The following is a 26,451-nucleotide window of genomic DNA, read 5'->3' on the forward strand; positions in this document are numbered from 1 at the left end:
ACCTGAAAGGACTTGTTGCACGATGGAAGAATATGACTCTGAGAAAAAGATGGAGAAAGAAAATCTAGGGCCGAGAATGGATTCTCCGCTAGGGGAACCGGAAGGATCGCTTGGGTGGGTGAAGGGTATTATGGCAAACCTGAAGGGAGGGTGCTGTACTTGAAGAGAGTATTTATAAGTTAGAATATCTTCCAACTTCCAGTGATAAATTCTTTCAGTTTAACAATAGAGTTGATTGGTATCATGCTTTTGACGATAGGATAAACTGAAAAGGGGACCAGTGTTAACTGGGCAGAAACAGCCCTTGAAATGGGGCTGATATTCTTGGTGTATGTGGGTTATTCTAATTGAGAGGACAGTTCTGAGTTGGTTTAGATTAGTCGAGGCGATTGCATATATCTATGTTGGGGATTAGAACACTAGGAAGAGGATTAACATTTTCTATTTAGAGACCAGTGATTTTAGAGTGCTTTTTGTGCTGATTTGTACCTGAATCTGAGACTTGTGTTATTATGTGGTTCTTTTGCCTTTAATGATTGAAATATGAATTGTAAGGACTGTGAAAGGGCCAAGGTATTTCCAGATTTCAAAAATAAGGAGCTGAATTTGAAAAAAAATAGAGATAATCAAATGTGAAAATATTGTTTTATTATAGTTTGTATACATGTTGCTTTAATTTTTAAAATGATGAAATCTTAACTCTTGAATTTAATAGGTCATTTGTATTCCTAAATAAATTTTCCCAGAAGCTATCTTCGTAGCTTATAATTAGTAGATAGGGAATATAAACCCAGTTTTATAATTTAGAAAAATAACATCCTCTAATGAACTGAGGTCCTCCACATAGTTGTAATCAGCTATCATATTAAGTATACTTTTACACTTCCACGTTTATTTGTATTTCGGTAATTTCAATTTCTAAAACAAATAGATCATGGAAACTCTTATCTTTTGGTTTATATCTGCAGGTGGGTGCTACCAAATACAGCCGTGAAGAAAAAGGTAAGATGTATTAGGTACATCAGAAACATGAAGGTAAAGGTAAGAATTTGCTATTCAGAAATGTTACACACACACACACACACACACACACACACCCCCTCCAGGAATCTTCTATGTGCTCTTCCTGACTCATCTACTTTGCTATTGGACTTAATTTTTCTAATATAAAATTTGACTGTATCATGTCACATACACGTATTACATAGGGTTCTGCCTGCACATTTATTTTTAAATCAACTCAAAAGGTTACAACTATAAGGTTTTATAGGGAATGTTCAGCTGTAACCTGACACTATTTCCTTTTTGCTCTTATGATTCTGTGCCCCACTTTGGGATTTAGGCAGAATCACTAACAGTGCAATTCTGGAGTAAATTTATTAACATTTTTGGTGCTTCAGTGTCCTCATTTGTAAAATGGTAATACCTACTTCATAGGGTTTGTGTGAGGATTAAACAACAAATTCCTGTAGAACCTTTTACATTAGTATTTATATTATGATTAGCCTTTGTAATAGCCTTTTATAAGCATTTGAGGAAAGACCTCTTTATTGAAAAACAAAAGAAATATATTTACTGTTAGTTTCAGCTAATCAGTTTAATAATTACAGTTTGCTAAGGGAATTTCATCATGAGCCTGTCTAAAGTTGCTATCATTAAGGATCCCTAAAAGTACCAGAAATTTCTACATGATTAAGAGCAAAAATTAGATTTAATCATTCCATAATGTATACATGTATCAAAACTTGTTGCATTCCAGAAACATGTATACAATTATTGATTTTTGGTTAAAAATTTTTAAAAGAATAAAAACAAACTTGTTTGTTCCAGCTTTAAAGGCTAATTCAGCAGTCATAATTCTTCAGTGAGATAAAATTACATGACTAAATTGCTAGATTGAATCAAGCATGAGTGCAATACATTTTCATTAATTTTCCTTAAATTTTTAGTAAGTTTTTATAAAATATCTTAAGGTTGAAGGTACAACATGTATCCTTTGCATTTACAAAACAAGGTAATTAGAACTGTATTTAATGTAGTTTTTAATTTTAAAGACGTCTTAAACGTCATTTAATGTCCTTTTCATGAATGCTTTTTTTGTTTGGATGGTTTCTTCTTTGTTTTTGTTTTTGTTTGTTTGTTTGTTTTTTTAATTTCCTGAGACAGGGTCTTGCTGTATAGTTCAGGCTGGCCTTGAAATCACTATGTATCCCAGGCTGGCCCTGAACTTTGGGTGATCCTCCTTCCTCAGCCTCCTGAATGCTGGGATTACAGGCATGTGCCACCATGCCCCATTTATTGAATCCCTTTTAAATGTATTAATATACAGTATCTTTGACAGGTGTTTTTCTCTCTGTGTTAAATGCTAACATTCACAAGAAGGCTGTTTACAGTCATAATACAACACTTTTTACAAGATAGTTGTCAACTTCGAATCTTTGTTTTGATAGCTTGTTCAGCCTTTAGATAAATATATTTTAAAATGTATTACATGTTAGGTACCAGAGATACAAAGAGTACTCTTCTTGCCATTTATGATGAGTGCCTGCAATGCATTATGATCTTTGTAATGATAAACAGTACCATGGGGGTACAGAGGTAAGACCCTTAAGGCAGCCTAAGGTTTTGGGGTCACAGGAAATTCCTCAGGATATGATTATTGAATGAAGTTTTGAAGGATAAATGAAACTTAGTTGAAAGAAGAGAATAGAATGGAATGTTACTGGCATAGAGTACAGCATGAAACAGACCAAGAGGCAGGACTTCCTAGATGGCTGGGAGCAAGAGGACTACAAGCTGTTCAGTGAGGCTAGATGTTTAAATATTCAAACCCAGAGGGGCAAGAGATAAAGACAGCAGTAGGTAAACTAGATCAAGGGGGTTCTTACGTGTAGTTTAAGGACTTCACCCTATAGACCATGGGAAAATTTTTAAAAGAAAAAGAAGTGACAGTAATTAATGGAACTATATTGTAGAGGTAGGTGGAAGTGATGCTATCTAAGGTATAGGTGAAAAGATTGACCTTGAGAAGGAGGAAGACCTTCAGTTATGCTGAAATCCCCTGCTAATAATTCAGTGCAAAAAATACTAGGTTATGGGAGAACAAGGTTTATTTTCCTTTTAAAATGGAATTTTCCTAGCCTAATTCTATTCATGTTAGGTATTGATAATATAAATTCACTAATTTTATTTCCATAAGAATATGTGGCCTTTGGCAGGTAAGTGCCTGGCTTCTGGAATGCTAGGTATATCTGTATTTACTGTTGGTTGAGGAACAGTTTGCTTAGTTATAAGTATCTGCACCAGGTTATTGGTATTGTCATTTCAGTAAAGAATCAAATACGGGAGAGATATAGTTCCTTTACACTAGATTTTCTCTAGATTGCTAACTTTTTGTTCCTTTGTCCCTAGGTGCTGTTGATGGGTAAAAGTGGTTCTGGTAAGACCAGCATGAGATCTATTATCTTTGCAAATTATATTGCCAGAGACACACGTCGCCTTGGTGCAACAAGTAAGATGTTTTATCTTATTGTAAAGTGAGGTGATCTTAAAAATTAATAATATGCATAACACACTTGGTTGTGTTAGCTTGGGATGAAGAGGTTGAGGAATTTGTTTTGAAATATGTTTCCCCCTTTTTCTTCTACCTCAGAGAAATGTGGCCTCATTCTACTTATTACTGCTTGTTTTCCTGGAGAGGTTCTTTCTTTCTGAATTTGCTTATAATGTAGGATGCCCTTGTCCTAGTTCTTATTTATCTTGCTATTTCTTAAATAAGCTTAGATATCTTTTTGTTTGTCCATTTTGGTATATAGTGTTTGTTTTTGTTATTATATAAAGAGTAATAAATATTAATAGACATATAGTAAAAGCTTCTAAGAGTTTTTAAAATAGTAGTTAGTTCTTGTCCTCATTAAAATGTGACTATGGGGGGTCAGAAGGATGGAGATTCGCCTGATCTGTTCTCTGCTACTTTTTTACCTATATATAGGTAGATAGATATTCTCATTGGAGTTTCTGCTCTGATTTGGGAAACATCTTATCAGTCTTGATATTAGTATAGACTTGCTAAGCTACCTTTGCTGTTAGGACAGTGAATCTAGGATCCTGGGAGAGCCCTTCCATCTCTGAACTCTAATGTCTGCATTCTGCAGCATCTAAGCATTTCTGGATTCTGCCTTTGTCTTTAGTTTCTAGGTTAGGAAGTCATTGCCCCACTTGGCCTTCACAGGTTATTGATGTAGATTTCTACCATCTTGAATGCATTTAGGGACAAATCACCCGCTATTCTATAAAGTGTCTCACTCTAGTTTTAAGAAAAATGGACAATATTTAAACACACTGTGCACCAGATCCTAGGATACAAATAAAGAAACCTTATTTCTGTTCTTACAGTGCTTGGAGTATAGTGTACACTTTTGTAATTGTAGTAGTTTTGATGATTAGATACCCATTTTATAGGTAGAGCCCCAAATCTGTTTTCCTTTATTTATGCTAGCTGGTGCTCTTTCTGTTCATTTAAGCCTCTGTCAATATTTGAGAATGCTTAATGTCTTAATTTATCCCAGTTATCCAAAATCTATTCTTCCTTATGTTAAACATCTGCAGTTCCTCCATGTATTATCAGTTGACCTAATTTTGAAGCATTTGTATTAACTTGTTCAAAGTTGTCTACATTTTTCTTCCGAGACTTGAATCCAAATGTGATCTGATCAGGCCAGAGTGTTCTTATTACATCTCTTATTCTGGACATTACATTGTTTTTACTATAATGTAACCCCCACCTTCCTTTTCTGGTTTTACCTTCATTATACTGAGTCACATAAAAAGCTTCAATTTGTCTTTCACATCTATTGTTATTAACACACATACCTTATGGATCTTATGCAGCTAATGCTTTAAATCCAAGAATAAATACTGATTTTTATTCTTCAGTTTTGTTTTATTTAAATTATTCACTTATGCAAACATGTTTTAACATGTCCATGATACATTTCTATACCTTGGTTTGTTAGTTTGAAATCCAAAATATTACTATCTCTCTGGACCTGTTTCCTTATTCCTGGAAAAGGGATTAGGTTGTGTTTTCATTCTAGCTACTTATTGTCTTATCTGATGTATTAGCTACCATTCTTAGTTCTGTGCAATTTGTACATTTGGTAAGTATGTTATCTAGTTTTTAATCTGTGTCTCTGGTCAAAAATTTTGGTCAAGTTATCCTGTTATGGCTTGTCATACCTGTGGAGTTAACAACTGAAGTCTGGAAATTCCTTTCTGTCTTGATTTGATAGATTTAAATTTTTTTTCTTTTCTCCCAAGTTAAATACCTGGGCCTACTACTTATAAGGTTTCAGTAGATCAGAGGAAACTAATGTTTATTGATTGACTGTTAATGTTACTGAGTCCAGTGCATTATCTTACAATCAAAAATTCAAAAGTATAAAAGCTGCTTAAAATAGTTTTAACATGATCTAACAGCATCATTATGAACAGAACATTATAGGTTATATGAATCTTAATTATTAAATCAGGGCATTTATTTAACAAGTCCTTTTTTTGGAATTTCCTTTGTGCCAGGCATCATGAATGAGTTCTTGCCTTTTAAGGGTATCTAGAGTGGGAACTTTATTGATACTTGTGTCTCTTTAAAAGTATTAAAAGTATACATATGTAAAATACTATGTTTGTCATAATGCTAAGCGTATTATTATTAGCTGGTTTGTCATGGCTGAAGAGAGATATGGATTTTACTGCTAAACATATACACTAGTTAAAAATTCATATAGTGTACTGCATTTTACTTGATATTCTTTTTTCAATTTTTTTATATTCTTTTTATTCAGTTTCTGATTGCCTTTAAAAATAGTAAAAGAATACTTCTTTCAAAATATTGCATTGACTTTAATGTTTTAGTGTTTTTCTGGTTTGTCATTCCAGAAAAGGGGTCCAATTTTATTTTAAATTTAGAGCCTAATGTTGAAATTTGAGGTAAGGATACAGAATGATGGTGTTATTAATTTATTAGGGGGATGTTTAAATGTGTTTGTTGGAATAGTACACTTGTCAATAAAAATGGACTTTGAAGTATTATAGTCTCAAACACTGTTGACAGCTCCAAAATATCCTACCTTCTCAAAATTCTCTGTTCTCTTGGCTTTTATTTAATGCTTCATTACCATGGTTTTCTTCCTTTATCTTTAACCATCCCTCCCTGCTTTTATAAAAAGAAAATCTTTATAATATTTTCTTCTTTCTGCCCCGTGAGTGTATGCAATTACCTAGAGCTCTGTGCTTGGTTCTTTTCAGCTGCTGTCATAACAATAGGGAAAGAAGATTAGAAGAGTCAGAAGGCCATATAGAAGACACAAGACTAAGAGGGAAGTAGGAAGTGGCAGTTGTTATATCATAATATGCTTTTTAAAGCAAAGTAGGTCATTTAAACTGAAGGCAGGGAACAGCTCCTAGAAAGTTTTAAACAGAAAAGTAACATCAGATTTATTTTTTTGTTATTTCTGATTTTCAGTTTTAATTACAAGAATAATACTTTTGAAAAATCCAAATATTGTATAAGTGTTATTAGTCTTTTCTCTCTTTAACTCTCAGGTCTACTTCCAAGTGACAAGTGCCGTTAGAAATTCTGAGATTATACTTTTGGATCTTATCTGAGTGTATAAATCATACAAATACAAAGAGGCATACTCTTTTTCTTTAAAGAAGAATGGAATAAAATCTGCATTTTAGAATGATTACTTTGTAATGTGGAATATAGATTGGAGAGAGGTAATAGTAGAAACAGTTTGGCCAGTTAAGAAACTGTTTTAGACTTTTCTTCCTATTACACAATATAAATTATATATTTTAATCCTTATTTACACTTACTTTTTCACACACACAAGAGAAAAAGAGTAGAGGAAGTGGGAGGAGTAGGGTAAGATGGTAAAAGAAAAAATATGTGATAAGGAAAAACATGGAAACAATGTCTTTGAAAACAGGGAAGGGTGGAGGGCCTAAGGCGAGGGCTGGGGGATCAGGAAAAATACGAATCTGATAATTCAAGTATAGGTACAAGATCCCAATGATGAATGTAACTGTATTGTATACCTAATATGTACCAATACATTTAATAAAGATTATTAAAAAATAATAATAACAAAAATGTCCTCAAAAAAACTATTTTGGAAGACCATTTAAGAGATGACTAGATTTGGGATGTATTTAAGAAGTAGAGTCAACAGGAGTAGAGTCAACAGGAGTTTTAAAACTCTTGGAGCGAATGGGGAGAGAAAGAGTGGACTGAAGAATGAAACTGAAGTTTTGGGCAACTGGTTAAATTCATTGAGATAGAGAAGAATAAAAGGGGAGTTGATTTTCTTGGAAGAAAGGAAAGAAGAGTTATATTTGGATATAAGTTTGGAATACTTATACTTTATTACAGTGAAATATATAATGCAGTTATACCTCGATTCACAATGCTTTTGTTTGCAAACAATTTGGTTTGCAAACAGAAGCATTTGGAAAATTTTAATTTTGTTTGCAAACCCTGCATCAAGTGATAAACACAACTGTGGCCATTTTTCCCACACAAATACAAATATGGCCATCTTTTCCAAAATTGTACAATAAATTAAATTCATGAACTGAGGTACCACTGTCAGAAAGGCAGGAGAACTTCCCATTTATGAGTTTTTAGTATCTACATGGAAAATACAATAATATAAATAGATTATCTTGTCTCAGGGAAGAATACACAGATGAGAAGATGGTCAAGGATGGAGTTTTGAAGAACTCTAACATTTAAGGGACAGAAAGAAGAATAGGAACATGTAAGGGAGAATCTCCCAGAGAGTTCATAGATTTGATATTCAAAACCATGAGAAGAGAATTTTTTGAGAAGAGAAAACTCAACAGTGTCATGCTGTGGGAAGTAAGACAAGGACTAACAAGTTTACTGGATTTGGGACCATTGGTAACATGATGAGAGCAATTTCTATGATGCAGGAGTAGAAACCAGGTTTCTGTCCCATGTGCCCCATATCTAAAAAGTCACTGAATCCTGTCACTTCTTTTATTATTGTCTTTCCCTTTCTCAGTAGCACTTCTTTCCATTTTTTTTTAGTACTAGACCGTTTACATAGTCTTCAAATTAATAGCAGTTTGAGCACCTACTCTCTCGTAGACTCTGTTGGAAATACAAAAACATGTAAGATTTGATTCCTTTTCCAAAGAGGGGCAAGTAAAGGGGAGAAGGGAAGTAGTTTGAGCACCTACTACATGCCAGGCACTTGATGTAGTATAACTCAGTGTTTCTTCACAGTAATCCTGTGAGGTCAGTACTATACCCCATCTTTCTTTTTTTAATAGAAGTGGAAGAAGATACTTAGAGCTTAAGTGACTTGCCCAAAGTCACACAGAGAGATAAAGCTGGTATTTGAACTGAGATCTGTTTGACTTCAAAGCCTATGAGTTTTATTTTATAAAGCTTTGCTGTCTAATCTAGTTTATGAGATAGTAAAATTGCACAAAATTTAGATAGTGGTCAATTTAAGCCTTTGCTCTGAGATAGCCATAGAGAAATGTCACTGTGTGATTGATTTAACTATAACATAAGTTAGCTGATAATTGCCAGACTTTGAGAAATTTTCAGAATAAAACTTTTTATCCCTTCTTGGTATTTTTAGTGCCTGGCAGAGAGTAGATGCTTAATAAATATTTGAATGAATTCAGAGGGAGAGATGATGGTAATTGGGGTCAGTCAGGCAGTTTTTAGAGGAGGTGGGATTTAGTCTGGGTCTTAAAAAACAATAAAACTTTGAAGGAAAGATGGGGGAGGGCATTGCAGGCAGGAGGACAGAATATGCAAAGGTTAGTGGGGAGGGAAGTATAAGGCAGAGGTCGCAAACAGGCAACCTGTATGCTGGATAAGACTTGTAGATTTATTTTGTTTGGCCTGTACACTGTCTTAGAAAAATTGGAATTAGTTATCACCTGTAAAAGTTTACATAAAAATCTTAATTTTCCAATACTATTGAAAAGTTTGAAGATCTGGTAGCCCTGACCTAACATTCCTGCATGAAAAATGAAAAAGCTGAGTAACTATCATTTACTCTACTATCACATTGGGTAGATGTTTACCCTTCATATGTAGCCAACTTTAATAGTGTATGTTTGCTGGCTTGGCCCCTATTAGCAAGTTTGCGACCCCTGATGTAAGATGTATTTGGGGGTTGGGGAGGTAGTGGGGTTTGGGAGGACTGTGAATAAAAGATATTGGGCTGGAATGAAAGGCTTTATTAATGTGAATTATTGAAAATATATAGATTAATTGAAAGCCAAATTGTGAAGGACCTTGAATGCCTCCCTTTAGGCATGGAGGAGCTATTGAAAGTATTTTGAATGGGGAGTGACATGTTCAAAGTAGTGTTAAGAAGATGAGTTTTGCAGTAGCTTTTGATAGGGGGTTCAGTTATGAGGCCTTTTGTAGTATTGCAGACATGAGGTGATAAGGACTGTCCTTAATGTTAGTGCTGAGTTATAAAAAAGGAGTGGAATTGATAGGGATTACAAAGGAGTAGTGACGAATTGTGGGCAGAGTAGTGAAAAATGGAAAAAGTAGGGTCATTAATAAAAGAGACAATACAGGAGTTAGTTTGGTTATGTTTTGCTTTGTTTTTGTTATTTTATTGTGGGGGCAGTTGGTGAGGGCAAGTGGAATGGAAGATCTTTTAAATGGTAAAATGTCTCTATCTTACATGTTGAAATTTTGACCTTGGTATAATTGAAGATCACTTCTGCTCTAAATACTAAACTACTAAAAAAGTAAAATGACTTACATGAGAGCTGGTTCTGTAGTTCAGGATAGTTTAGATGTCTATCTTGCCACTAAAGCACTGACTAAGCTGGAAATCACCTTCTTCTTGTGGCTTTGAGCATTTCACTCCACTATGGTCCTTCTAAATTCCATGGCTTAGTGCTCTGCTTATTTAAAATTTCTCCTTGTGTGCTACAATTACTAGATTTGCCATATTTATCTTTCAGTTGATGTGGAACATTCTCATGTTCGATTTCTGGGAAACTTGGTATTGAACCTATGGGATTGTGGTGGGTAAGTACCATCTGTTTACTTGTTTGTGAAGCTAATGGCAGTGACCATGGCATCTAGTATAATGAGTATGGCAAGTAATAGATACATTGGGTAGAATTACTTGGTTCTTGCTTAAGTAAAGACCTCTGACTTTTGTGTAGTTTTGAAAATGACCTCTGTAACGTATTAGCTAGCTCCTCCTAGGTATTTGTCATATAGGATAGAACAGCGCTCTTTTGCAGGGGCATAAATTAGGTATGTGTCTCAGATAGTCTGACACAAGTTCCACCATAATAGCTTGTTCTTACGTATTTCAATAATTATCTGTCTTAACACTGTAGATTGAACTTGGCACATATTATCTGGATAGTTACTCATTGTTTTAAGTAAGAGTAAGTAAGAGGTCTTCCTCTCATGACCAAGGCATTCACCAAATATCCCATCATAAATATGCACTTCATAAATATACACTCACTGTGTATACACTCATTGCGTCCTACCCTTTGTCCACTTGTATAGCTATACCAAAACACCAGTGTGGTGTGTTTGGTGCTTAAAAGTGTAGGTACTGGACTTAAATTGGGATTTGTGTTTTATCTATTAGCTGTGTTATCTTGGGTAGATAACTTAAATTCTCTTGAGTTGCAGTTTGTTCATTTTAATAATAGGGTTAGTAATAGTACCAGCTCATAAATGCTATTATGTATGATAATAAAATAATATATATATATATATGTAAATACTAGTGTCTAAAAAATAAATAGAAATTATTTTCAGCTTGTTGTTTCTCAGCTGCTAGAATAGAGCTAAACATAGATTACGTACTCAGTGAATTTTTATTCAAAGAATAATATAACCGCCAAATACTTTCTAAGACAATGACTCTATTCCTGCTAGCTCTCTCTATTTAAGTCCTTTCTCATTATTGTTGCTTCCAGTTTTCTAATCTATATCAAGGGATTAATCCAAGTTTCTGCTTTTAGGCACTAAAATGTGGTTTCATTATTATAGCTACGTTAGTTAAGATCCAGAGAGATTATGATTCTCCCAATGTCACACAGCTAATTAATAGGTGCAGAACTAGAACCTAGATTCATGAATTCCCCCACTTCAGTGCTACTATTTCTGATGTGTAGCTATTAACTGAGAACTTCTTGGGAAGTAGAACACAGTCTGAAGAACAAAGAAAAACATTTTACCAGAAAATTATTATTGTAGTCATTTTCATGTAAAGAATATTTGACTACTAAGCTATTCATTCATTAGGCAGATGTTCATTGGATATCTCGTACTCCTTTAAAACTAGAGAAACAATGGAAAACAGTAACAGACATGGTACTTACCTTGTTGTCTAGGGAAATGAATGTTATTCATTAGAAGCTCATGCAAACAAATATAATATTCTTGTGATAAGTGCTGGGAATTAATGGAATGTATTGGTCAAATAGTCTTTGATGAGTGGATTGACCCGAGTCAAGGGTGTCAGGAGTTGTTTCTGTGGAAGTATCAATTTAATTGAAATGTAAAAGGAAAGCAGAAGTTAATTAAGATGAAGGGTAGAAGAGTGGTATATGAGAAAGAGTAAGAAGCATGTGTAATGGTTCCATGGTGGTGATAAACCATGGGTCAGTTGAAGAACGGAGAAAAGGTAAGTGTGTTTAAAATGTGAGGGGAGAGGCAGAGGGTGGTGCATGTTGCACTTCAAGTTGAGGGTAAGACCAGTCATATTTGCTGTTATTTATTCTTTAAAGCGTTAAAATTATCTTTTTTATTGATCACGCTAACAAAAATGTATCAAATTTAGGAATAATTGAACTGAGAACTTGCTTCGCATCTCTCCATTTTTCCTACCAGACAAGACACTTTCATGGAAAATTATTTTACTAGCCAACGAGACAACATCTTCCGAAATGTGGAGGTTCTAATTTATGTCTTTGATGTGGAAAGCCGTGAACTTGAAAAGGACATGCACTATTATCAATCATGCCTAGAGGCTATTCTGCAGAACTCCCCAGATGCCAAAATTTTTTGCTTGGTACACAAAATGGATCTGGTACAAGAGGATCAACGGGACTTGGTAAGAAACAGAAAAGTTACTACATTAAATAGTTGACATACATTGCAAACTTTTGTAGAGATACAATTAAATTTGCACCATTCTTTTTCTCAGGAAGAAAGTTTCACAGTAAGCTTTCAAGTTGAAATCTCATTTAAAAAGAAATTCCCTGAGCACATTATTCATTTAGCAGGTGAAGTTTTCAGAATTAGGTAAGGAATCTGACCATGTGAATCACTAAAAAAATCTTTATTTTTTAAAAATATGTTTTCTGCCCCTTTTTTAATGTCAAAGCTAGAAGACCCACTAGGAGTGGAAGGTTGCTCTTATAATTGGATTGACCATTTCAAGGGTCAACCACATTGTGTCAGGCACTTCTATGCTAGGTCACTCATAGTTGGCACTTTCTTCTTTTATTGCATGGATAAATTAGCACACACAAATTTAAACCAGCAAAGACATAGTAGAGGGGGTGATGTCACCAAGATAGTGGAGTAGGAACTATCAGCCTTCTTCTATCTACCTCTCTACACAAAAACAAATATAGATAACTACCCATAAACCAAGAATAGCTCTGAGAGAGCTCAAGGGCTTATTATTAAAAAGATATAGTAGAATGAATAAACTCCTCCCTATCTGTAAGATTCTAGAAGTAGGAGATCAGAAACATAGTCTAGCTTCAATATGCTCAATGTAAGAGGATTGGATTTTAATGTCAAGATTAAAGAGATCTTCTCTACTTGCTAGGATAAAACTAAGGATAGCAGTTTTAAAATATACTAGTTGTATAGAACAATACAGTTCCTCCTTCGGTTGGAGTGTAAGGGTCAAAGGATATGCTTAGACTACAAGATTTTTTGGAATAGCTATGGTAAGGAGTGGTTTTTTTTTCCGTGACGAGGTATATGATTGCCTCTATTGTTTAGTATTTTGGTATGTCTAAATTAACTTACAAGCTTTCAAAAACTGTTTGATAGGGTTTCCTAGCAGACTCAGAATACTGGTTTTCAGTGCCAGTAGACTTTTTAGCTCTTTTGCACTTTCCCTCTCTCAGAAAATTAGGTGTATAATATGGGTCTTGAGTTTGTGAGGGTTTGATTGATTTGAATGATAATCTTTTTGTTTTCTAAATATTCATATAATTATTTCCAAAGACATATAAATATTCTTTCAGGGGTTTTAAGCTTAATTAAGGAAATCTTTAATGTCATTAATAACATAGACTTGGAAGTTTTAAAATAAAAATGGTTAAAGTGCTCCCAAAATTATCAATTTCAGCTCAGACAGATATTTCCTTGCATATGTTTATGTATGTTAGGATTTTCTAGAGAAACAGGACCAATCAGATGTTTGTGTTTGTGTGTGCGTCTGTGTGTGTGTGTGTGTGTGTGTGTGTGAGTGTGTGTATGTGTGTAGACAGAGAGGCAGTCAGACAGTTATGTGGAGATAATTATTTTAGGGAATTGGGTCAACTGATTATGGAGACTGGCAAGTATGAAATTTTGCAAACAGACCGACTAGAGCCCGAGGAAAGAATTGATGTTGCATCTCAAGGCAGAACGAAATGTGAAGGCAGGATTCCCTCTTCTTTGGATGTCAGTCCTTTTTTTCTTAAGGCCTTCAACTGATTGGATAAGGCTCACCCACATTATGGAAATTAATCTGTTTTATCCAATATATACTGAATTAAATAATAATCTCATCTGAAAAAAAACGTTGATAACAATATCCAGACTATGTTTGACCAAATGGCTGAGTACTGCAGCCCAGCCAAGTTAACCCATTAGGATTCTACCCTTGTTAACTTGACATTCATATACGTTCTGGAAACCATACTCAATCTCCAAATAAAGATAATAGTAGGGTCGTACTCCCACTTAATATGATATAACTATTCTATATACTATTAAAAAAACTTTAACCCTTTCTGCACAAGAGGATGTAAAGTCCTTGGGTAATGTTTCCTCTTCTATTTGCTCTCCTGTTATGTATCTTAAATATTATATTGACATTCATATACGTTCTGGAAACCATACTCAATCTCCAAATAAAGATAATAGTAGGGTCGTACTCCCACTTAATATGATATAACTATTCTATATACTATTAAAAAAACTTTAACCCTTTCTGCACAAGAGGATGTAAAGTCCTTGGGTAATGTTTCCTCTTCTATTTGCTCTCCTGTTATGTATCTTAAATATTATATAATAAACAGTATTTAAGTATAATATTGATATAAAATCTATATATCTTATGTTCACGAGAAAGGGGTAAGAGAAAAAGGCATGTTTAATATTTGTACACATATATTCATAACAAAATCAAGGAAGAAATGTGACAATTATAGTCCTTATTTGTCATGTAGTCATAACTGGTATTTATACCTTCCTTATTCACTTCTGGATTCTCTTTACCCACAGCAATCACTTCAGTTGGTTGCAGTTTCTTTTGAGTGACCTTAAGTCATTAGACCTAGTGCTTTGGACTATGGGGCCCTGCTAAAGCCTCTAAACAGCATTCCTCGCTACCACTAATACTTCAATTATTATTAGATTTCTTGGATGATACAGGCTAAGAGGCAGGGCAGCTTTCACAGCATTGTGGACCTGTTGAAAAGCCTTCTTCTATTCTCTTCCCCACTCAAAACTGGAAGACTATTGGGTTACTCAGGAAATGTGGTAGAGTAATATACCCAAAAGAATATATTGCCTCCAAACTCTGAAGAGCCCTGCTAGATATCATGCCTCTTTCATGATTTTAGGATGGGCCAGATGGAACAATTCATCCTTCCATTTAGGGGGGCTATCTCAGCATGCTCCACACCACTGAATTTCTAGAAATTTTACTGAGAATACTCCTGTCTTTCCAGTAAGTCTAGAATAGCTACCTTGTGCTCACTGGGTCCTACTGGTATAATATAAATGCAAGACAATGAAATCCTAACAAAGGAGAGTTGACATAAGGGTAGAGAGTTGTTATCTCCCTAAAATAGGTCAATGATAGTGTATTTCTGGCTTTGCAACCTGAAGGTAAACTGGTGGGTTTTATGGACAAATATGGAGAAAAATGCATTTGTAAGAAAAATAGTGGTATATAGGTGTCAGGGGATATGTTAGTTTGCTCAAGCAATAAAAGCACATATGACTGTAATTTTAGTCACTACCTTGTTGAGCATCTGATAATCCACTGCCCAAGAAGATCTTCCTTTTCCAGAGGCTGAAGAGGCAAGTTTAATGAGGATGTAGGTTATGTCACTAATCCTGCATCTTTCAAGTCTGATGGTGAAACTAATTTCCAAAATCCCTTCAGGAATTCAGTATTACTTTCGCTTTACTGTTTTCCAATGGTTTTCACTTGAATTTTCCTATCCACAATAGCCCTTACTCTTCAGGTAAGGGAACTAGGGTAAGAATATTGCCAGTTGCTAAGTGTGTCTATTCCAGGTATGCATTCTGGAGTTTGGAAAATAGCTATAGTATGGCTGCAGCAACTCCCTGGGTTCACTATATGACAAAGCTGAGCTAAAACTTCATTGAGCACTTGACATTCATAAGCCATAGCTAGTGGACCACAGCAACATTTTGGTTACCTGGAATTAGTGTCAGTTCAGAGCCTAATACTCCCTAAAAGAGCTGAGCTTTTCATTTTCCCCAATGTGCAATCACCCTGGTAAAAGCCTGCACCTCCATTTGGGGTATGCAGGAAAATTAATGGTATAAATTTTTGGCAGTATAGTTCTTAAGTGGACTCAGTGTCTCTTTCATTCAAGGGGCTTTAGGTCTATAAACTGGCATGATGACACAGAGACTGAGAGAGGTGGAGGGATTGGTTTATTTTAGGGAATTGGTTTTACTGACTATGAAGGCTGGCAATTCTGAAGCCTATAGGACAGAGTAGAGATCCATTGAAAAGTCACTGTTGTAGTTGTAGTTAGAAGGCAACCTGGAGGTAGAATTTGTTTTTCTTCAGTGTATCTGTCTTTTTCTCTTAAAGTCTTCAACTGATGTGATGAGGCCCACCCTCTTTATTTAGGGTAATCTGTTTTACTTAAAATCTACTTATATTTGAGCATTTAAATTAATTTATTCTAAAAATACTTTCACATTAGTATCCAGACTGGTATTTGGCCAAATGTCTGAAGACTGTGGTCCAACTAAGTTGACACATAAAATTAACCATAACAGTGCATCCACACATATAATAAATCCACCCATTCATAGAAAAATATCTGTGAATATATATATTTGTATATAAATATTTCCCATATATATGCTGGCATATATACATAGAAACATCCAAGAAGAGTAGAACTTTTGTATATATGAGAAGTTACACCTAACAGTGAAGAAAATACAGTACATTTGTTAATAATATATATGAGTGTACATATATAAGTATATGAGAGAAAGATACATAGAAAGGTTAAAATATTTTGATGCACAGAATCTTGATATAGATATAGCCATCTTAAAATGACACAGGTTTGGTGATATAGATATAGATATAGCCATCTTAAAATGACGCAGCCTTAAGACTCTCTAGTATGATAAATTTTTGTTTTCCAACATAGTATTCTCCATGAATATAGTGCACACAAGCAGCATAAACCTGAAGAATTCTAGTATCCATTAACATTTTAGACCTGACCTGAAATAATTTCTACCATCCTAGTTTGTGAAGCAGCTCCTGATTAAAATATGCTAAAATAATATGGGCATGGTGGCGCATGCCTGTAATCTCAGCACTCGGGAGGCTTAAGGCAGGAGGATCGCTGTGAGTTTGAGACCAGCCTGGGCTACATAGTGAGTTCCAGGTTAGTCTCAACTACATAGTGAGACCCTGTCTCAAAAAACCAAAAAAATAAAAAATAAAAAATAAAATAAAATAAAATATACTAAAATAGTTACAGATTAGATTTCCAGGTGAAAGAGGAGAGCTGTTATATGCTGATCAGAATGTTGGACTTTTTAATTCAGATTTTTAAAGAGCGAGAAGAAGATCTGAGGCGTTTGTCTCGCCCATTGGAATGTTCTTGTTTCCGAACATCAATTTGGGATGAAACTCTTTATAAGGTGTGTATGTTTCTGGGTTCTCTCATTTTTAAGATCATGAAAAAGAAAGCTAGAAGGATATTAACAAAACTAAAAGATTTTAAGCTATTTCATAGCCATCTAGATTTGTTGTACTAAAAAAATGTTGCTTGAAAAATATCAAGCTAGATTTATTGTACTAAAAAAGGAATAATCTACAACAAATTGGTTGAAGAATATCAAACTTAACATTAAGAGATTTTAGTTTTGATATTAGATTGGGTCAACATTGTTACAAAATCACTCTGAACTAGCCACTTTGGTAATGATTAATTTAATACTGATCTTTGTGATACCAGAAGTTCACTTACTGGCCATCATCCATTCTGACTTATTGTAGTCTCGTTGCTGATTGGACTTGTGTCTAGTGCTCAGTTACTGCTATGTGATAATGGTATAAGCTAATCTTCTTTAAATTCAAATAGTAACAGTAGAAAAATGTTTAGTAGAGAGGTTGGAAAAAAGAGTCTTAGAATGAGACATGTTATGCCTAGAGGATAGCAGCTTCAACTTTCATGCCAAATTGGAGACCAGCATTCTTTCAACCAGAAGGACTGTTCCCATGGCTGGAATAGATGCCACTCTACTTGCAATAATTTATAGAGATTATAACAGTAGTTCTGTATGGATGAAGCTGAAATTAACTTGTTGGCACATAGGCTCCTGCTTCTTCCCTTTTTCCTACTGATACAGTGATTTAAGGATTGGCTCATTTTGTGTCTTCCTGTGGTCAGACCTTTCCTTCAGACTGCTTCTGGTACCCATTGACAAGTCTGATTCTAGGTGGCAAAGGATCCTTCTCTGTCACTGATAGCTAAAGCCTCAGTATCAACTGCATCTGACAAGTATCTACAACCAGAAGCACAGAAGCCTGACTTGCCAAGGAGAAATAACATTGGACTTTAAAAATAGCCATTGCTTAAAAAAAAACTAATTCATTTTTTCCAAATATTATGTTGACCCAGCCTCATTCTAATAACATCATTTTGAGATACCTGTCTAGGAAGTACTGTTCTAGATTAATATGGGCCGAATTTCTCTCAAAGCCTTATTCCCATAGAACAGGTAACCGTGAATAAGGATGGACATGACGCAATGATAAGAGCCAACTGCGGTGTGAAGGATGGCAATACATAACACGACCAAAGACAATTGGCTAATCACAACACTGCTGTGAGTGAAAATGTCTCTGCTGTGGTTAGCTTTGGTGCCTTCTCCAAGGTAAATTCAGCAGTGACATTAACACCGACCTGGGAACCTGGAACCTGAACTCCTATGCCTAAGTGATAAAACTAATTGGAACAGAGACATGACACTACTATCTCTTAAATCAATGTTGCATAGAACTGACTTAAATTTTTATATTAAGTTTTATTCAGTAAGCACTCATTACCTTTCTGCTTGATGCTATTGCATATTAAGATCAGGTTCCTGCCCTTTAGTACGGGAAAGAAGAACACAGAACACTTAACCAGAAAAATTGGAGTGGAAGGAAGTATAATGGAAATACAAATAGAAGAGCCTTAAGAAACTTGAGGGAGGGTGTGGTTAATTTCAACTGCTTACATTAGTCATACTCTGGATGAATTTAGTTTTAGGCAAACACTGTGGATCTTTGTAAGTTCAGTTAGATCAGTAATTTTTACAGATGACAACAAATCTTTGAGAATGATAATGCCACTAATTTCTCTTGTACTGATTTATACCATCGAGGGGAAGGACCATTTGTCCATTTGGCCCTAATATTTTTCACAAAGTTGATTCTTGGATGTATACTGGTTGAATTAAATATTTGTTGAATGTACAGATTAGAAGCTTTCTAGGCAATACATCACATTTGCAACCTTTTTTCTAAGGCAACATGATGGCATTAAATTACTTGTTTACTTTTAAATATCGATGGAAAGAAGTTTCTTCAGAATTTCATAAAAGTGTGTGAACTTTAAAAATTCAACCATGGGAAAGTCAAATATTAGCTTTATTTTCTCAATTCATGTGTTATATTTAATGTCAGTATTTGGGACTCATATCATCATATTTTGCTGTCTCTATATTATAGTGTATGTACTCATTTCAAAGGTCAGGGCCTTGCTACCTGTTAGTAATATTATACTGTGCTTTTGTCCTGTCAGGCTTGGTCCAGCATTGTTTATCAGCTGATTCCCAATGTTCAACAATTGGAAATGAACCTAAGAAATTTTGCTGAAATTATTGAAGCTGATGAAGTACTTCTGTTTGAGAGAGCTACTTTTCTGGTAAGAACACTTCACACTGCACCTTCTTTTATTCAGCAACTGGGAATGGCACATTTCCACTTGCAGGAAGAACCTTTTTCCCTTTTGCCATTACTTCAGCATGCATAGCATTATTTATAAAGTAGTATTGTCAACAAATGATTTGAAAGAGTTTTGGTGCATAGCCCTTTAGTGGGCAAACTTAGATTTTGTCAGGTATGCCTTACAGAGTTTAAATTTTTTTCTTTTAACAACTGTTCATTTATGATAAAGGATTCCTTTTTCTTATTCACCTTTGTTATGATATTTAGAGTATTTTCTCTTTGAGAGAACTCTCTTCCCACTTTCTCCAAAAGACTGAATTGAAGGGCTGCGGATTTAGCTCAGTGGCACAGTGCCTATCTCTCAAACACAAGGTCCTGAGTTTCATCCTTGTACTGGGAAAAGAAAAAGACTGAATTGAGAACTCTTAACATGGTAGAGATGTAGTAGCCAACTCAGTGCTCTAAGAGTTCAAATGGAGAAGAGAAAGGGGAAACAGGCATGTTACTGTTTTTACTTTTCATATTAACTTAATTTAGCAAAGACCCTACTTTTTGTACAACCCTAAGCAGGAGACACAAAATCCAGTATTATATGTGTGTTTAAAATAACAATAGGAAGTAATTTGAGATGTCAGAACACATTGCATAAATAAATGCTATCTAGCTTAATTTAATGCTAAAATCAGATCCCAGTAAAGAATTTGCTTTTTAGCTTTATCAATGCTTGATTATTTTAGACACATTTCTTAATATCTCTGAGCTTGCTTCCTTTTCTGTAAGATGGGGAAAATAATATCTATATTAGAATTAATCTGTGGATTAAAATGGTACAAAATAACATTTAGCGCCTAGCACAAGCTTTGTCATGTAGGTGGCAAACTATTAAGCATTAGTTCTTTTTGCTGCTGTAGCATTAGAGAGCAAAAAACCTAAAATGCAGCTTCCCCACCCCACCCCCTTCTTTTGTGGAAACATTATTTATTTTTCCTCATTGAGTTTATTGGCACATTTTAGGTATACAGTACAGTTACACTCATTATTGGGATCTTGTACCTTTACATGATAGGTCTTGGTTCTCATTTTTTCCCCTTGTCCTTGCCCTCCCTTCACCCCCTCTTCCCCTCTCCATTTACAAACACTTTATTTCCATTTTTTCATTTTCTCATATTTTTTTCTTTTCCCTTATTAGCTTTCCCCTACCCTTCTCACTGTGCCTACACCTTTAGCCCTTTTCTTCCTATTTCACATTGCCCATTATGGAAACAGTATTTGTAACGACAGCAGTATATGGGAGCCGTCCTTCCTGCTAACTGGTACAGCTGAGTCAAGGAGTCCTAACTAGAATGTTTTCGCTGCAGCTCACTGACACTGGTTGCTTGCTTGGATTTACTACTCTCAGGCCATTTTTTTTCTGCTAATGTGAGTAGTAACAATCAAGTAAGCTATTAATGTGCATGGCATGACAGAATCCTGCTTGAGCAGCATTTCCCTGCCATATCTGCCACACATGATCACAGAGGATAACCTAATGTAAGCTCTCTACTCATTAATAGTAGCAGGTAGCTTTTGTTTCTCTTGAAGACCAAGTGTAAATGTGATTGACTATTTTACTGAGGGAGTTAAATCAAAGAAGGTAGATTTCTTCTTTCATTGGTCTGGAATTGTATTTTGAAAATATCACATTTTCCCATGTAATTTCTCTGTGAATTTTTTTCTGGTGAATGACTGTGTTGTCTTTTACTAGAAACTTTTCATCTGTGTATTTAGCCTTTAAAATACAGGTGTAGTTTTATTAAAATCTGGAAATGTTAGGGAAAGCATTTTCAGTTGTTATGAATATTCATCCTGAATAGATTTATTATGATAGTTCTTATATTTAAATATCTAGTTAAACTTTTTAAGTATAATCCCAAAATTATATTGACTTCACTAAATTAAATACATTACACTTCACGAACAGCTAGATATTTTTACTTAATTTCCTTTTTGATTTGCATTTTTAATATCAAAGACCATCCCATGAAAAGTTGAAATAAGGTGAACATTTAATGATTAAAATAATGAAGAAAGAACATTGTGAAGAAAAATACAAATGTTCCTTTACTTAGTATGAAGTTATGTGCTGATGAAACCACTATAAGTTGAAAATGCATTTAATATACCTATTCTACCAAAAATCATAGCTTAACAATGCAAGTACACTGAAAAGCATAGCTTGTTTACCCCTGTGATCTCATGTCTAACTAGAAGTTATGATTCACTGCTGCTCCTTAGGATCAAAAGAAGAGTAGTAAACCATACATCTCTAGCCTGGGCAGATTTAAAGTATGATTCATGCTGAATGCATATCATTTTCTCAGCATTGTAAATCATCATGTCAAAGACCACCTGTAGAGAATTCTTAAATGATCTAATACATTTATAACCAAACAATAATGTATGGATCATTCAAATGGATGTTAAAATCGCATATAGTGTCGACAAGTATATGCATAGAGGGCAAAAGACAATAAGTCGTGTGACAAGTCTACCCTGAAAGTGTAGATGACCAAGAAACCAATAGATATCTTCTTTGAGTAGAGGCAGAGGGTGATATTAGTAGTTTGCATGCATTCAAAGGATAATACTCTTTTTCATAGGTGATTTCTCATTATCAGTGTAAAGAGCAGCGAGATGCCCATAGATTTGAGAAAATCAGCAACATTATTAAGCAGTTTAAACTGAGTTGCAGGTAAGATATCTTGAGGTATGATCTATTAATTTCCAGAAAAAAATGCCATCATTTTCTGAGAAATTCAAGTAGCTATGCTTGACTACATTGATGTGTTCACAGTACTTCCTTTAATCAAAAAGAAAAACTCCAAGGCTGCCTACAGTTTACTGAAGGGCAGGCCATGATCTTTAATTCAAATATAACTGGTGCAGAAGCATATGAATAATATTTAAGTAAAGAGCCCTTTCAAGATGTTTGGTATGATTTGTACAGAAATAAACAGAATATCCAAGACAATTTGATAAGGAAAGAAGAATTTGTTTCACTAATTGCCAAAATTTTGTATGAAACTTAAGATTCAGAATTGATTGATTCAAAATTGATACAGAAGGGCCGAGAAATTTCTAATCATCTTGTATCATCTTTGATTAGATAAGACTTGAATCAGCTTTGTTAATATAGGAAAAAGGAATGGCTAAATATCACAATTAAATAAAGATTTGAAAATGAAAATTCTTCTCTTGGTAAACTTTGATGCCTGGAGAGTGGAGATAAGTTTATCTACTTTACATCTCAACATACTTTGAGACTTTCTAGACTTTTTTACCATGTTTAAAATAATATTAAATGACACACAAATATCATTACTATGTTTTCAAAAGAATGAATCATTTCTTAAATTCAAACCTGAAATTGTAAAGATATAGTCATTGATCTTAAAGATAGAAAATTTGACATTATTCTTATATATTAGAATAATATGTTATGCTTAAATATTAGTGAAAACATTTTTATTAGTATTTTTAACATATATATCTAGGTCTATTTTCAATTCTTAGTCAATATCAAGTCCTAACATACTTGCCATTTTAGTAACTTACAGAACATTTTAAAGATGGATGTGGTGGAGTGGAGGCTGAGATAGAAGGGTCACAAGCTCAAACCCAGCCTGGTTAATTAAGCAATTTAGCAAGATTTTTGTTACAAAATACAAAATTTTAAAAAGGGCTGGGAATGTAACTCAGTGAGAAAGCCCTGGGTTTGGTCTCCAGTTCCACAAAAAAAGTTAAATTCATTCTTAGAATGTGTTTGGAAAATGTTATAATGATGTGGTGAATGGATTATATAATACTATAAATTATTTAACAAAATATAAGAACTTATATTTTTTATTATTTTATGTTTTAATCGCTTTTCTCATTTCTTCTGTAGCAAACTGGCTGCCTCTTTCCAGAGTATGGAAGTCAGGAACTCGAATTTTGCTGCTTTCATTGACATCTTCACATCTAACACTTATGTGATGGTCGTGATGTCTGATCCATCCATTCGTAAGTTTAAACTTAGCTGGCATAATTTCAAAGTCACATGCTTTTTATACTAAAGAATTGTCCTAGAGGTAATACTTTATCAGCTACTCAAAAACTATTACCAGGTTTGGTGGCACATGCATGTAATCCCAGCACTCAGGAAGCAGAGGCAGGAGGATCACTGTGGGTTCAAGGCCAACCTGGGCTACATAGTGAGTTCAAGGCCAGTCTGAACTACATAGTGAGATCCTGTCTAAAACAAAACAAAACAAAAAAAACTATTTTGCAGTTGGGATAGTTGTGCAACAGTGTGAATGTACTTAATCTCATTTAACTGTACTCTTAAAAATTGTAAACATAGTAAATTTTATGTTACATATATTGTACTACAATTTTAAAACTAAATACTAGTTGTGAATAGTATTTCTTTAATAGATTTATATTTTGAAACTGAAAAATAACTTAGGTTCTGTCATATTGTTTTTCTTAATGGGAACTTCAGAAAGCAACTCACTAAATCCAGGGATTTTAAAGAAAAGAGAACCCAAATCCGTAATTTATGTTCCATACAGTATGCATTTTTAAAAGACTAGCTCGTATAACCACTGAGCTGTTAATGATGAATAAGTTTATATGTCATTGCATATATCCCTCTGATCATATTCCCATATTTCTATTTTGTCAAGAAGGGAAGCCTTTGGTGCTTCTGTACTTTAATAGCCATTCATTACCACCAAGATATTCTCAGAAGTTTAAGTCATCTCTTATCCACTAGCTTTTCCTACTTTAGATTAATATTAAAATATGACATGAAGTAATGGGTTTTGTTTTATTAACCCAAACTAAAAGATTTTGGAAATTTTATGTTTCAAAAATGATCAAATCTGCTTCTTCAGAAAAACCTTAGTAACTTAGGACCTCTAATTTTTGTATGTTTTCTGTGACACGCACTGAAGGATTTGGCTCTCTTTTGTTTATTTGTGTTTACTAGTCAGGCATTCCTTTGGCTGCCCATATTTATCCTCTTGGCTGTCTCCCCACCCCTACCCTCAGCTTCTGCAGCTACTCTGATCAACATCCGAAATGCCAGGAAGCACTTTGAAAAGCTGGAAAGAGTGGATGGACCAAAGCAGTGTCTTCTCATGCGCTGAACATTGCTGATATTGTTTCACACAGAAATTCAAACACTGTATCATAATAAGTATTAATGTTGTATTCATATATGTAGGCTGTCTCTGAAATGTTGTGATGCTTACCACTTTTATTCCTTCTCTACTCCCCAGTCTTAACCATTAACCTAGAATGCTATTTACTCAAATAGCCAGTGAGGAGTTAGAAGATGAGCTGTCCATGAAATTGGTGTAACATAAAACTAGGTCAGATATATAAGTGTTCTGATAACACGGTTCTAAAAGTGTGTAAGTGTTGTGATAGCCTGGTTCCAATAGTTGTGTATGCTAAAGCCTTTCCCAGCATTCTCTTTTATTCAATATTAGACAGTAACATAAGTTTAGAGTATTAATGTTTTCTCAGCATGCATTAAAAATATTCCTTAACTTCAATTATAAATAAACTTGCTGTTAGGGATTTCAGTGTCTGTTTTTCTTTACTTTGTTTCTTCAACTTTGCTGTAAGAAAGTGCAAAGTAATCTGTTATTCTAGTGAAGAGAACCTGCTGTAAAGAATGAGAGATTAGAAACATTTAGAGCTAAATGTATGCACATTCAGGCCATACTCTTTAAGTGAAATAAATAGGACACACATGTATAAATACCGAATAGTTGCTTTTGTGAAACTGAAAGTGTAAATAAGGATCAAAATGTATAATAGATACTGTGAAATAGGAAGAAAAGGGGGGAAGGGGAAGTGGGAAAGGTAGGAGAAAGGAAAAAAAGGAAAGGAATAAACATGGAAAAATGGAAACAAAGTCTTTGTAAATAGGGAGGGTAGAGTGGTTGAAGGGAGGGCAGGAGAATGGGGGAAAATAAGAATCCAGATATATTGCATAAAGGTACAGATCTCCAATGATGAATGTCATTATATTGTATACCTAAAATGTACCATAAATTTAATTTAAAAAAGAAAAAATACAAAATATAGTTGGACGGAGAATGGAGCCACATTATTGCCTTAAAACTATGCAGAAGGCTTTAGATGTATGGTGTATAATACGATAGGAGGTTGGAAAACTTTGTCGGCTTTTTGAGCAGAGTAACTATGTGAAAACAATTCTGAAAGAAAATTAAATGAGACTGTATGGATCAACAGCAATTGGGAAATTTCTCTTTGTAATCCAGGGTGGGTGTCTGGATTGAAAGTCTGTTCCAGGGTGCAAGTGGAAAAAGAATAATAAAAAAAGTGGATGGAAAATAGGATTTATTAGATGAAAGCCTTCTTTCTTTGAGTTCCAGCTGTGGTTAATTTTATGTATTCTATCATACCTAATAGTGTGTAACCTTCATTATTCTAGTCAAGCAGTATGAAAACCTTTGTTAAACTGTATTTAACTTTTATTCTCCAAGAGAAAAATATGGAATGCTATGAACTCTTAGAAATGGATTTTGAGAACAATAACTAGAATTAAAGCTTGACCTTTTTAATTTCTATTGATAAGATGACAAAACACAAAATCTTTTAGGGAATCTACTGCACAGTAGACTCATCTTGTTTTCCAGTTTCCATGTCAAAGAAAATTCTTCCGTATTACCAGCCTCTTACCTTTATCTTAGTTTACTTTTTGCTCTTGAAGGATGAGTAGAGCTTTCACTGAGCAGTGATGAATATGTTTCTTAGGTAGCCTACATTACATGGACTAAAACTCTTAAGTTTTAAAAGAACTTTATGAGACTTTTTATCAATAGCTCTATTAATCTTCTGTAGAAGAGTTTTAGTTAGATATTCCATATTCTTTTTTTTTTTTTTTTTT

At 34.3% G+C, this 26,451-nt stretch overlaps 1 protein-coding gene across 3 annotated transcripts; it reads left to right on the plus strand.

The window, feature by feature from the left end:
• On the plus strand, nucleotides 1-25,263 carry Rragb (Ras related GTP binding B). 3 transcript variants are annotated; one of them, XM_010610094.3, is made up of 11 exons: nucleotides 1-114; nucleotides 969-1,002; nucleotides 3,412-3,511; nucleotides 8,117-8,200; nucleotides 10,036-10,102; nucleotides 11,936-12,158; nucleotides 17,114-17,209; nucleotides 19,360-19,482; nucleotides 22,145-22,236; nucleotides 23,431-23,546; nucleotides 24,579-25,263. In XM_010610094.3, exons 1-11 carry the CDS (start codon nucleotides 23-25, stop codon nucleotides 24,674-24,676), a joined length of 1,125 nt encoding a protein of 374 aa, XP_010608396.1. In that variant the 5' UTR covers nucleotides 1-22; the 3' UTR covers nucleotides 24,677-25,263. The 3 variants fall into 3 exon arrangements, with proteins under 3 accessions (XP_010608396.1, XP_019060924.1, XP_010608397.1); XM_019205379.2 differs by having other exon boundaries at nucleotides 3,412-3,439; XM_010610095.3 differs by lacking the exon at nucleotides 8,117-8,200.
• Nucleotides 25,264-26,451: the final 1,188 nt, after the last annotated feature.

This window comes from Fukomys damarensis, unplaced genomic scaffold, assembly GCF_012274545.1.
Source record: "Fukomys damarensis isolate Sample0158 unplaced genomic scaffold, DMR_v1.0_HiC HiC_scaffold_39, whole genome shotgun sequence".
In the NCBI taxonomy this organism is placed as follows: domain Eukaryota; kingdom Metazoa; phylum Chordata; class Mammalia; order Rodentia; family Bathyergidae; genus Fukomys; species Fukomys damarensis.

What these genes read in the sequence shown, in the direction of transcription:
- Rragb (XM_010610094.3), top strand. Translation starts at nt 23, where the DNA reads ATGGAAGAATATGACTCTGAGAAAAAGATGGAGAAAGAAAATCTAGGG. An exon ending in GAACCGGAAGGATCGCTTGG is followed by an intron (nt 115 to 968) that starts GTGGGTGAAGGG and finishes TTATATCTGCAG; the next exon opens with GTGGGTGCTACCAAATACAG. An exon ending in GGGATGAAACTCTTTATAAG is followed by an intron (nt 17,210 to 19,359) that starts GTGTGTATGTTT and finishes TTGTCCTGTCAG; the next exon opens with GCTTGGTCCAGCATTGTTTA.